The sequence below is a fragment of the Drosophila albomicans genome, chromosome 2R (assembly GCF_009650485.2).
Source record: "Drosophila albomicans strain 15112-1751.03 chromosome 2R, ASM965048v2, whole genome shotgun sequence".
In the NCBI taxonomy this organism is placed as follows: Eukaryota; Metazoa; Arthropoda; class Insecta; order Diptera; family Drosophilidae; genus Drosophila; species Drosophila albomicans.
Genome location: NC_047631.2, coordinates 10,494,678 through 10,508,091, shown reverse-complemented (window position 1 = coordinate 10,508,091; position 13,414 = coordinate 10,494,678). Strand labels below are relative to the sequence as shown.

The following is a 13,414-nucleotide window of genomic DNA, read 5'->3' as shown; positions in this document are numbered from 1 at the left end:
CAGTCATCCATCCGTCCCTCCGTCTTTCTGTCTGCCCGTCACTCACTTGGTATTTGCCTAGCGCGGCGCTCACTTCCGCACTCCGGGGCATCTCTACAACCACATTGCACACTTCACACACTGCACCCTGTAAACGCGGCGCTCTGCTCTCTGCACCCTGGTTGGCTGTCTGGGCCGAATGCATTATTACCTGCGCGGTGTCAAATGCAAACAAGACGTTTGCGCCAGCCATAAACTCACAAGATGACTTCTCCTTTTGGACGGCTCGTCTCAGCTCTCAGGTCGGGCAAGGACGGATGATGCCGCCTTAACCCTTAAGTGTGCGCTGTCCAAAATGGCCATAATGCGGCGCCTTGGCATTTATCACCTATGTATTTCTCAACTCTAAACTTTCTTTTACAGCCCAAAGACACATTGAACTCGAGGATCTTGAGTTTCGGCATCAATTGAAGCTGAGCCAACGGCAACTACACAAATCTCAGCAGTGGCGTCCAGCCAAACCCAAATCGTTGCGCCGATAGCGGCGAATATATCTCCCTCCAGCATCAGTTCCCAGCCACCAGGTAAGTTCTCTCTTTCTCTTTCTCTTCAAGATTAGTAGAATAACTTGTACATAAAATAGAAATATAAATACGTAGTATGAATAAGATTAAGTTATGTTAATGCTTAGCACCCTTCTTGAAAAGGGTTGTGTGGGAAATTCGTTTGCTCTTTTATGATTTGTCAACATTTTCTGCCATCTTGTAATGGGAAAATTGTCGTAAAACGATCATAATTGCCCGTTGCAGCGTTAAATTCGACATTCTGCAGCGAATGGAACAAAATGAGACCCGCAGACCTTTCTCCTAGACGTTGAGTAAGGGTAGCTGAGGCACTGAGACACACTGAAAGGCAATTTCCGAATTGTCTCAATTTGTCTACTATCATTATGATTATTATTACTTATTTCTTATTGTGTGTGTGTGTGTAGTTGTATTTGTTTAGCTCATTCTGATTAATTAACGCCTGGAAAGGGGTCAATTTAATATGCTTTTTCGCGCTGCGTGTGCGACTTGAAGTCGCCCCAAATGAATTTAATATTGTTTCTCGTTGGGAAGGGTGGCCCACAAGTAGCAAACTGTAATTCGGTAAAAGAAAGAAACAAAAACATCGCATGCCGCCAACGACAATGTCGTAGCAACCTCCCAAGTCCCTTTCCAAACAAAATCTCGGCCATAGATGGCGCTGCGGTGCGCGAGAGTTAAATACATATTCAAATCAGCCCCAAACAAACAGCAAACGTCTAGAAACGAACTTTGTTGTTGCTGTCAATGCACACAGACGACTGTACGTGTGAGCACGAGCACAGTAGTGGGAGCCAGGGAGAGAGCGAGAGCGTGTAGTTGAAAAGAGCGAACAAAGGCTAAGCACATATACACTGTGTAAGTGTCGCGTGTATGTGTGTGTGTATACGTGTGCTGGCATGCATTCGTCCCTTGGTCCGTGCACCTGCTAAATCTCTACCAACTGATTAATATCGAAATTGTTTTACTCTCTCTACGTACAAAGGAAAAATATGTAAAAAAAAATTGTTGGCAGGGTCTTTTTAGTAAGTGGACTTTAGTGCTCTCTGGCTCTCTTTCTCTTTAAGCTCTACAGGCCATGGGGATACACGTACACGCTGTGTGTGTACACATATACGTATTGACTGCGTCTCCACATGCAGACACACACGCACACTGTGCGTGTGCATAACGCGCGCCGCAAAGAGAGAGCGCACAAGCAACAACACAAGAACAACAACCACCACCACGAACAGAACAGAATAACAGCTACTCTCAGCAGGCGCATGCGCGAGCGAGGCTCTCTTTCGTTGGGCGCACACGGATAGAAGGCGCCGCGCTGTCAGGCACACGTATTGAATGCCTTTTGTTCACATCTTGACTTCGACTGACTCTTGCCGTCGTCTGTCGCCTGTCCACGATGTCGTCTTGTTTGTGTGAGAGTGAGAGTCGAAAACAAGACTCCACCGCTTTTGCTGCTGCCTCTGCTGCTGCTGCTGTTGTTGCTGCTGTCGCTGTCGCTGCTGCTGCTGTTGGTGCTGTTGGTGCTGCCTCTGGTTGTCGCCGTTTTTGCTTGCTGGCGTTGTCAGTGTAGATTTGTGCTTCGCTCAGTACGGTTGGAAGGCGTGCGGGCGTCCGTCTGTCTCTCAATATCAACGGCAAACAACAAAAACGACTAACAGAGTATCGCAAGCAGCAGCAGCAACTGCAACATCGACGAACGTAAATGAGAACAAGAACTTTAGTTTGACTTAAACGGATTCGTTTTCCATTCTGCTTGGAGTATTGTGTCCGTGCAGTTCGATATTATATTATTGGCAACTTTATAAAAACAAGACTAAAATAATTATTTGCAATATAATAATAATTATTCGCGGTGAACAAAAATCAAAGAATATGTGAATATGCCTGAGGAATGGCAACATTTTGTTAACTGTTGCGGGCGACGAGTTTAATTGTTTGTTTTGATCGTAAAATCAAATTTTATGACCAGCAAACATAAAAAGCAAAAAAAAAAAAAAAAAAAAACAGCAGCGGCAGCAACAACAGCAGCGACGAAAATAATAATAATAAAAATCTACAACAACAGCAACAATAACTCGCTCTCACGCACTGAAAATTTCACGCGCCATTTGTGCCGGCATTAAACTATAAATATAATAATAACAAATATTAAAAATTACAAATGAAAAATAAATGCAATAAAATAGTGCAAGTTCTCAAAACTGAAATCATCTGATTTTTTGAACATCTGAAACACCGTAATCACCCTGTGCTCGTGTCTCTTTGACTGACTGTTGATCAAAAGCATTGGCCCCATCAACTACATCGAACAAACTGTGGGTGGCATTTAATTCGCGCTCTCTTCGTCCCATTCTTCAACCTCTTCGACAACGGACAGTGCTCTCTGTCGCTCTCTCTCACCCTCGAACGAGCTCTGTACGTGTGTGCGTGCATGTGTGAGTGCCAGTCAGCTTGTGTACGTGCGTGCGTGTTTACGTACGTGTGTGTGTGTGCGTGAGCTAACCATCGACTGGTTGAATAATAAAAAAAATAAAAATAAAAAAAAACGTTTTCATATGACTGCAAATAAAAATCAAACTAAAGCGCAGCAGCAAACGGCAGTAAACATTGCAATATAATTGACTCGAATTAAGTGCAATTAACATTAATCAGTTGACTGCAACTGAGTGAGCACAAAAAAAAGGAACCGGAGAAGGAGAAAGTTAAAAGGAGCCAACTGGGATTGTGGACTTGGACCGCTTCCCTGCTTGGTGTGTGCTCTCCTCAGAGTGCACAAGTGTGTGTTGGAATTGGTGTGTGTGGCGCGCAGTGTGCCTTTCGTTCCCGCCGTTTGACTGAAAGGCATTCAAAATAACCGTAAATATTCCACCCCTTCCCCAAACCCCAACCATCCCGCTGGCGTGCGCTCTCTACGACCCCCACGATGTCTCGGCAGTCGGGTCGCACGCCGCTGCCGGGGCTTGGTGGGGGCCACATCACACACATCCCCATCCCCATCCCCACCCACACCCCCACCCACATCCCACCTCGACGAGCAGTGCGGCGGCGGCGGCTCTGCAGCAACACCACCAGCAGCAGCAGCAGCAACAGCAACAGCAGCTGCAACAACAGCAGCAGCAGCAACAGCAACAACAACTGCAGCAACAGTCCGCTCAGCAACTGCAACAACAGTCCGCTCAGCAACTGCAACAACAGTCCGCGCAGCATCTGCAGCAACTGCATCATCATCCGCACCACCATCACCACCTGCCTCAGCCTCAGCCACTGCATCATCACCTGCAACACACGGTCGTCTCATCCGCCTCAGTTGCGTTGTCCACGCCAACATCGGTGTTGCAGCAGCAGCAGCAACAGCAACAACAGCAGCAGCAACAGACGACGCCCACAACACATTCCACACCCACACATGCGGTCATGTATGAGGATCCCCCACCTGTGCCAATTGTGCCCGTGCAGCAGCAACAGACGTCACTCCAGCATCTGCCCCCGCCACAGCAGCAGCAGCAACAACAACAACAACAGCAGCAGCAGCAACAACAACAGCTGGCAACAGCGCCAGTTGGCGGAGCCCTTAGTCCCACAGACTCCAACTGGACCCGCCACACAGCAGCCCCAGCATCTCACGTCCCCTCATCATCAGCAGCAGCAACAGCAACAGCAGCAGCAACAGACGCCCAACAGCGTCTCGAGTGGCGCCTCCTCAAATCTCCAACAACAGCAGCAACAAAATTCGGTGGTTTCGTCTGGCCAAAGTCAAATTGTGGCGCCGACAACGGCGAGTGTTTCTCCCTCCAGTGTCAGTTCTCAGCAAGCAGGTGAGCAATGGCTTCATTCTTGGTTTCCAATTGGAACAGTCCCTGTCTGCAACACGTGATCCTGCTGAAGACTCTTATTGTTCCCTTGAATAAGCAATAAGATTACTCTTTCGCAATGCGTTTCAATAGTTTCGATAGTTTTAAAAATAATTTCGTGGGGAAATATTTCTAAATATATACTTTCAATATTTTGATAATGCTTTTAAGTATAAGAAATATTTTATTATAAATATTTAAAATACAAAAATGTATTTATTCTTAATAACCAGATTAAAGTAAAAAAGTAATTTAAAATAAAAAAAATGCGTTAAATAATTAAATCAAATAAGGTACAAAATATCGTAGTATATTTAAACTATAATAAGATTTTTATTTATATTTTTTGTCATAGTTTGCAAAATGTTTATTTCTAGCATCAGAAATATTTCATTCAATAAATTACCATGCTAATTAGTAAATTACTTTTAAAAAAATATAATTAATTTTTTGGAGTATTATTTAATTATTTAACTTTTTATGAAATAGTTTAGTATCTATAATATCTTAAATAACTTAGAAGTATTTTATTTATTTAAGATTCCTTAATGTTGGATGTAGTTTAGTATAATAAGATACTATCTTAATTAATTTTCCCTTAAATCAGATTATATGAATAAGCTCAGATTACTTTTAGAAGATAATTACTTTAGATAGACTCAAATTATACAGCGCAACCTCAATACCTTAACTCAACCTTTTTTTAATTTGATTCCACCCCCAGACATGTCCATCTCATTAGCGCCAATACATATACCCGCGATCAGGCCCGGCTTCGAGGCGGATGCCACGACGCCAGTTAAGCGACATGCGCATCCGTGGCCATATGAAAACGAGTTCAACCAGTACCATGCCTCGCCATACTATCTCGACCGGGATCGCAAGCCCATGTTCTACGGCTACCCAGAGACCCAGTTTCAGGTGAGTGTGCGAGGCCAACACAACAACAACAACGAAAACAACAACGAAAACAACAACGTTGCCTCCGTCTCAAATTGCGAGTCAGGCGTCTCGTAAACAACTCAATGTCAACCCTCAACTTACCCCTCTCTCTCTTTTTCGCTCTGTCTCTCCTCTTGTACTCTACAGCCAGCATATTGGCCCAACTACCGTGATCAGCCGAGCTCCGCAGCAGCGGCGGCCTACATGAGCGCCACCGACGAGCGCCATGCATCAGTCAGCGCAGCAGCAGCGGCGCGACAATCGGTGGAGGGCACCTCGCAGTCCAGTTATGAGACGCCCACCTACTCCTCCCCAGGCGGACTGCGCGCCTTCCCCGAGCCCTACTCGAGCACAGGTAAATATTCTAGGCATATCTAACAACTAGTATGTTATTTTGTATTTGTAAACACAGTTAGCTGGCAACTCGAAATGCAAATTGCAAATTTGCGACAGTTGTTGTTGCGACGTCAAGTTTGCCGTTTAATTAGCGTATTGCCAAATGCCTCATAAATTCACAACGGCGACATTTGACCGAGGTTATGCTCCTTCCTGTCAACGAGGGAGTGTCCTCCTCCACGACGACAACAATTTAAATCTGTTCAAAGTTATTATTACTATCAGTTGAAAATTTAATTTTAAACTTGCAATCACATGACAGTCTTGGGTTGAGTAAAATGTTAAAAAATTGATGCTTAGCATAAACAAAATATAATTAGACAGCATAAAGTTAGGTTAAAATACACAACATGAGATGCTCTTTATTTGATTTTATCTTATTTCATATTGAGTTGTTCAGTTGTGATTTATTCATTTAGGCTTGAGTTAATTTTATCTTCATTAAACAGCTTAGTTATATAATTTTTACTATTTTATGACAAACAACGAGTATAGCAGAAATATTTACAATTTAGATTACATACTAATATAAACTATTAAATACGTACTTGATGGATTTCTCAATTTAGAATGAAGTCATGTTTAATTATTGTGATCTCAGAAATGACATTAATGCTAAGAAGGTTATGTCTATATATTCAGTATTATAATATAATATTATTTGATTATATTATATAAGGAAGAAAGCATATAAAGTGCGGACACATTAATATCTAACTATTAAATAGCATTATGTTTAAAATCGTTTAAAGTGTGGTGTATTTTTATAGTAGTTCAAATACATGGGACAGACCTACGAAAAAAGTGTACTGGCGCCATCTAGAGTTCATATTATATGTGCATATGTTTTGAGTTTCGCCATGAAGTATGAAGTATGAAGGCTAAGGCATTTATTCTTTGGTGTTTAATTTAAATTTGTTATGTTGATCAGGGTCCTTCATTAAATTTTTTACAAATTTTCTAAATTCTAATTCCTTAAATTATTATTGATTTTTGTGTAGGAACTTCAGGAGGTCTGTCGGTTGGGGCCGTAGGACCGATGACACCGACGAATGCGATGCACGAATGGACCGGACAGGTGTCGGTGCGAAAAAAGCGCAAGCCGTATTCCAAGTTCCAGACCCTTGAGCTGGAGAAGGAGTTTCTATTTAATGCGTATGTGTCCAAACAGAAGCGCTGGGAGTTGGCCCGCAATCTGCAGTTGACAGAGCGTCAGGTAAGTGGACCAAAGATAAATGTTTGGGCAATGAGTTAACCATAAAGTACATTTATGTGCAGGTTAAGATCTGGTTTCAAAATCGTCGCATGAAGAACAAGAAGAACTCACAGCGACAGGCCACACAGCAGAACAACAACAACAACTCCAGCAGCAATCACAACCACGCCCAGGCGGCACAGCAGCATCACAACAACCATCACCTGAACTTGGGTCTTAGCATGGGTCATCATGCCACCAAAATGCACCAGTGACCTTTGGACAACAGCAGCGCCGGCGCCATGGGCTTTGCTACCTACTAGCAGTTAGCCAACCCCAATCCCAATTCCAATGCGAATCCCAATCCCAATCCAAATCAGAATTCAATAAAAAACGAAATGATTATGGACTTTCCATGCTAGTTGCGAGATCGATCAATTGAGTACGGACAGAGTACAAAATCCAGATGTGTACTATATGTTATAACCCAGCGGATTGGTTGGGAGATTGGGAATTCGATATGGAAGTGGATGGGGATGGAAAAAAAACTAAAGGAAATTGCGTTGGCGTCGCTGTTTTCAAAGCTAAATTCGTTGGCAGATCATGCCGAACAAGGGGAGTTGAAGTCTACGTTTAATGAAATGCAGTTAATTAATAAGCCAGTTCTTAAAATATCTATAAACAATTACAAATGTAAATCGCCCAGTTAAATTGATGCTTGGCAAATGGCAAATGGCATAAGGCAAATGATCAGAGAATCCCAAAATTACAAAATGAGAAAGATGAAAAAATAAATAAGAAAATTGAAAATATGAATGAAATGAGACGCAGAATGAATATAGTATATGTATGTATTTGTATTTGTATTTCTCTCAACGCTCTAATAATTAAATACGCATTAATTAATAATAACAATTTCAACTATGAATAATATATGCATATACAAAATACATTGTACTACCCCTAATAATAATAACAATACAACAACAACAACAACAGCAACAACAATTCGAGTAGTAGATTCTAATTGTAAGTGCAGTTCGTACATCAAATGCAATTGTAGGCCACAACAGACAACAACAAATTGTTTAACAATTTCCACACACAGACACACACACACTCAAACACTTTTACACTTAACAGAGACACAGCGCCGCACTTTTAGCATAAATTTTGTCAAATATTGTTCGTTGTGTCGTGTTTTTAGATAAATTTTAAGTTCCTGTATATAAACTAAGACGTAAAATCGGAAAAAGAAGAGAAAAACGTAATTAAACACAATTAGCGAAACCGTCTGAAACTTATTTTGGTTTTGTGAACATAAACAAAATTAATATAATCGAAATCGAAAAACTAAATACTAAAAAGAAAGAAAAAACAAATCGAATAACATATGAGAATACAAAAATTAGAAATGCGAAATGTCAAATTCGATCTTATAAAATGTAAGTTTTTTGATGTGTGTGCATGTTTACTCCATAGTTAAAGGCGCTTTCGATCTAAACAAAAAAACAAAAACAAAAATTGAAACATAAATAATTAATGAATAATTATGAATAATTGCACGTAAATTAAAACTAAAGGGAACGCTAAAGAAAAATGGGGAATACATTGCAATTGAAATATGAATAAGAAACAAAAAAAAAAACAGAAAACAGAATTGAACATTGAGAGAAGAAGTTGAGCGAGAAGTTATTTACGATACATACCTTAAAGCTACTTACATCACTTATATATAGCATATATATGTATATATATGGTATACATATATACAATACACGTACATATGCATACACATATTGCCCATGTGTGTCTGACTCTGCTTAATCCTGATATTACATCTAAGTTCAGTTATGTTGTGTAATTATCGAATTTTTGTTGATGTTTTGCTTCATACATTATACTTGTACACAAATACTATACCTACCTATACACACACACTTACATATTATTAATATTATGATTATTATTTAGATTATGATTACCATTAATATTATGAATTATGAAATGATTTCGCCAATTGCTTTATCCTAGTTCTTGTATTATTATTATTTCACACCATTTTCATAAGTTGTAGTCTAAAGTCGGTTATGTTTATGCTTATGTTCAATTATATGCATATATATATCTATATATGTATATATACATAGATTGTTTAGTAAATTTTTATGTAGCATTAGCAATTCTCTTTTTTAAAAAGTTAATTATTGTGAATAAAATATATGAAATTTGCAAAAAATATGTGCAAAAACTATACACAATTCAAATCAAGTAACGAGTTACTCTCCCTTCTCCTTCTCCTCCTCCACCCAACTTTTGTTACTCATTTGCTCATTTATCCAATCTACACATGTATTCATAATATACAAAAAATATCCACATTATACTCACGTAGTAGATTTCATTCATTTCAATTATTTAATTAACTATTTCTTCCGTTCGATTTATTTATTGAGTTCGATTTTGTTTGGTAAGTACCGTCGCGTTGCGGGGATTCCCCGCAGAGGCAACCTGAGGGACCTCTCAGCATCGAATTTATTCATAGACATCCATAGAGAGTATGAATATTCATAGTGTTTATTGGCACACACAAAAACACACACACACATACTTACACATCACATATGTATTCGCAATCACATTCAAAAAGTAATAATAAAAAAACGTATGAAACTTATCGAAATCAGATTATCGGAAATTAGTTCGGTTTACAATTTTAATCAATAATTTGTTACGCTATCTCTGAGTTGTTCTTATAAACTAATTTGGCTTTTTATTGTAATGTAATACAGTGCTTAAAACAAATTAAAACTAGATTAAAATAGTCCTGTTTTCGAATATGTCATAAGGTTAAATAAATTATTATGTAACTGTGATGTCTTCGAGTTTCATTCACACCAAATTCACTTTAGGGCACATCAAAATATATCTCTAGTCATTAAAGAAAATTTAAATGAATGTAAGTAGATTGTTGTTTGATCACTGGTAATGTATTGTTCGATGGGATAATAATGATTGACTTAGATTAAGTAAGTATTTACGTGAACACAGATTCGTAACCAAGCTGATTTTACCCTTTTTTCTGTAGGTAGGGACTTCTGAGTCCTTCCGCGTGATTCTGAAGATCGATATTAAACCTCAAATATTGCAGTTCCATACTGATACAGCCTTCACTGTCTGTCTAACTGCCTGTCAGTTCATATGAGTAAAAACTACTGTATATATGATCAGGGCCAGATTTACATTTAATTACGAATAGTTATCAATTAACATATGTATATATACGGTTGCAATTTTTTAGGCGCCTTTTATTTGTATCTAATGAGACGTTGAGAAAGCGCATTTCGGTAAATATATTAAATATATATTGAAAATATAATATTATTGGGCTGTAACTGAAAGGTATCATCAACTTTCGGAACCTCTGAATTTCTTTCGATATCCCTTGTTGTCATAAACAATGGGGCATTAGATTTTTTTTTAAATCTTACTTTGCGCTACACGGATCTTAACATTTTTAAATGGCTTTTCGTCGTGACCTCATACACTTGCAATGTGTACTTTCAGCTCGGACTTAGTTACATTGTAAATAGCGACTTTGTTCTGCAAGGATGCGGCAATATCCACGATATCTTAAGCTGAAAATCTTGTTGTTGTTTTGCAGTCGGTTCTTGGTTACTTTGATTACTCAATATACCAGCCTTGGGTATATTTTAGTATAATTATTTAGTATATTTTAAAAATACTATTGCAGAGGTACTATTGCAGAGGAGTGCATTCATCTGTATTGACAATGGTAGAGGTGTATTAACTTTGCGACTCTCATATCAAGAGTGCGATTCATCACTGTATTGTTTATTATTTCGCCTGCCTTCTATTGATATATATAAAGTTTCATCCTGAAACTGTAACTGTAAATGACAATTTAAATAAAACAAAAAATTAATTATTTAGTCTTTGACACGATATTCTGGAGTCGTTGTTTTCAATATTTTAAAAATATCAACATTGTTGTCCAAGTCAGCATATCCAGGAAGATTAATCAAAAGCTGCCCCTTAATATTCAAATTCTTTAGAGTCGTATTATTTACATAATATAATCCTGCTAGCTTCACGCACTTCCAATTCAAGCAAATTCATAATTCGTTTGTACCTAAAGGATGGTGAGTATAAAGTCTAAATCCTCCATTTAAAAACTTACTAACAAATAATGCTAAAATAGAGGACTCTCTTTTTCTCTCTTTCTTGAGAAAAACTCCATTTTATTTCATGTGTTGTAAGAAAAGTAATATAGTACACATAAAGACAAAATGTTCTGTGACCAGTCGAAAGTTATTGTGAGTTATTTGGCGTAAGACACAACAGAAATAATAAGCTAGCGCAATTTTATTGCCACGTATTTAACGTATTGTTGTTTTCGCTGAAACTTTGACACAAATTCTATATACTCAAATTTTTTCGAAAAAAGTTTTTTTTTATTTAAAACAAATTTCAATGCGCTTAAATTAATTTTGTATGCTGTATCGATGATTTTTGTATTGAGATGGCAATGAATGACTATTGAAGACAATCCAATTCAAAATTATAATTGATTGATACTATGTACCGTATAACTTCATTTTGTAAATTAATTGTTCTAGATATTAAACCTACTACCAATATAATAAAATTCAACTGTAATTTAAAATTACAATACATGTCCGTGACCGTCTGTCCGTCCGTCCGTATGAATCACTGGATCTCAGAGACTATAAGAGATAGAGCTATAAAGCTTCGACAGCATTTGTTATGTTTGCACGCAGATCAAGTTTGTTTCAAATTTTTGCCACGCCCACTTCCGCCCCCGCAAATCAAATAATCGAATAATAAGCGTAATTTTAAAGCTAAAGTTGCGAATTTTGGTATATACAATAATTACTATAGTAGTTATGACTCCTGATTTAATTGCGATCAGATAAAAATTGTCGAAGTTATTAAAGAAATACTTTTCTATGGGCAAAAACGCCTACTTACTAGGGGTCTTAGTTGCTTTGGCTGACAATCTGGTATATTGAGCCGTCTATGGTATATTTTGAATGGTGTACTATATCGATATACCAAACATACCATTTGGTATATTTTAGTATTTCCGGTATATTTTGAAAATAATACCGCAATATTTTGCCTTTATTAAAATTGGGTAGAGGGTAACTTTTCTTTCGACTGTAACTTTCTTACTTGTTTTTTTTTTAATTTTGGATATATAATGTAAAAATCGAGTCAATAGGGTTGCAAACTTAATTTCACGACGTATGCAGACGTCGTGTTTATAAATATATGTAAATATTTAACATTTTGCATCGACCCGATATTTATGTAAGTACATATGTACATGACTACATACCCGCATGTAGTTGAAGCTTTTCGTCTGGTCGTCGTCTCCACTGAACTCATTCGATACTCTCATATAACGAATTGAGACGGGGCTGGAAAATGCGCGCAGAAAAGGCAAATGTTATAAAATGCACCCTGCTATGTAAACATTGGCATTTCCCCTCTGCGAAAGGTTCAAAGATTGTGAGGTAAAGTGTTTCGCTTTGGCCTGGCTTAATGCGTTTTTTATGTTATGTACAAGAGAGGAACGCTTTCATCCATCGAACGATGCGTCGCTTTGGTTCATTTCGTTGGGTTGAAACTGTTGGGTTGCTTCGACTTTCGAGCCCAATGATATTTACAACCACGATTCGGTAAAAAGTTTAAACTATCACTAAACGATGGCGCAATTTCTATAAGCACATGTGCGATAAATTTTTTCTTAGTTTTAAAAGCATCCCAAAACAGTTTAATTGAAACCAAATATAAATGGAGAACCCTTTTTTCTAAAGTATCTTTTGGATCGTCAAAATTGCCATTGTAGATCTTTTTTTTTGCACAGTGTCTTTTTATTTACATCCCTTAGCTGCAGTGATTGCCAAATCGATATTGTAGACTTTAATTAAAAAAGGTTGGAATAGACGCAATCGAGTTCAAAAGTGGTTGAGTATATTTTTGGTTAAATCGCATAGCCTTATGAGAGTTTTGAATAACTATTTCTTTAAGTCGTTCTCTTGGCTTTCACTTTAGATACTATTTAATTTAAAGTGAATAATACGAAAAACTTGTTGGCAATATAATTTGTCGCCGCAAACATTTTAATCTTTTGACCATTTAAATGAAACTTATATTTACTTTACCTCATTTCAAACTATATGATGCTTTAGCAATTACTTCCATTTATTCATGTAAACAATTCCAAATTAAAATTTTTATTCAGTATTTTTTTAAAACCGTTACAATGTAACTCAAAAAAAATATACATTCGTAAAATCCAATTTGGAATCCTTGAATATGATAAGCTATAGTTTCTCAAAAGTATGAATTTTCCTTCATGAAAGTGGCATTAATTTTAATTTTCTTTGAATAGGTATTTAACACAAAAGCAATCT

The 13,414-nt window shown here is 37.7% G+C and overlaps 1 protein-coding gene across 1 annotated transcript; it reads left to right on the top strand.

Moving 5' to 3' along the window:
• The first annotated feature begins 2,151 nt into the window (after positions 1–2,151).
• On the top strand, positions 2,152–8,629 carry LOC117575625 (homeobox protein abdominal-B). Its single transcript, XM_034259901.2, has 5 exons — positions 2,152–4,381; positions 5,142–5,338; positions 5,507–5,714; positions 6,757–6,971; positions 7,034–8,629. The coding sequence occupies exons 1-5, from the start codon at positions 3,490–3,492 to the stop codon at positions 7,223–7,225; spliced, it is 1,704 nt and encodes a 567-aa protein (XP_034115792.2). The 5' UTR covers positions 2,152–3,489; the 3' UTR covers positions 7,226–8,629.
• The last annotated feature ends 4,785 nt before the right edge of the window (positions 8,630–13,414 follow it).

Bases quoted from the DNA above. Each gene is read 5' to 3' on its own strand.
- LOC117575625 (XM_034259901.2), top strand. From the start codon at position 3,490: ATGTCTCGGCAGTCGGGTCGCACGCCGCTGCCGGGGCTTGGTGGGGGC. The intron at 4,382-5,141 runs GTGAGCAATGGC...TTCCACCCCCAG, and splicing joins TGTCAGTTCTCAGCAAGCAG to ACATGTCCATCTCATTAGCG. The intron at 5,715-6,756 runs GTAAATATTCTA...ATTTTTGTGTAG, and splicing joins CGAGCCCTACTCGAGCACAG to GAACTTCAGGAGGTCTGTCG.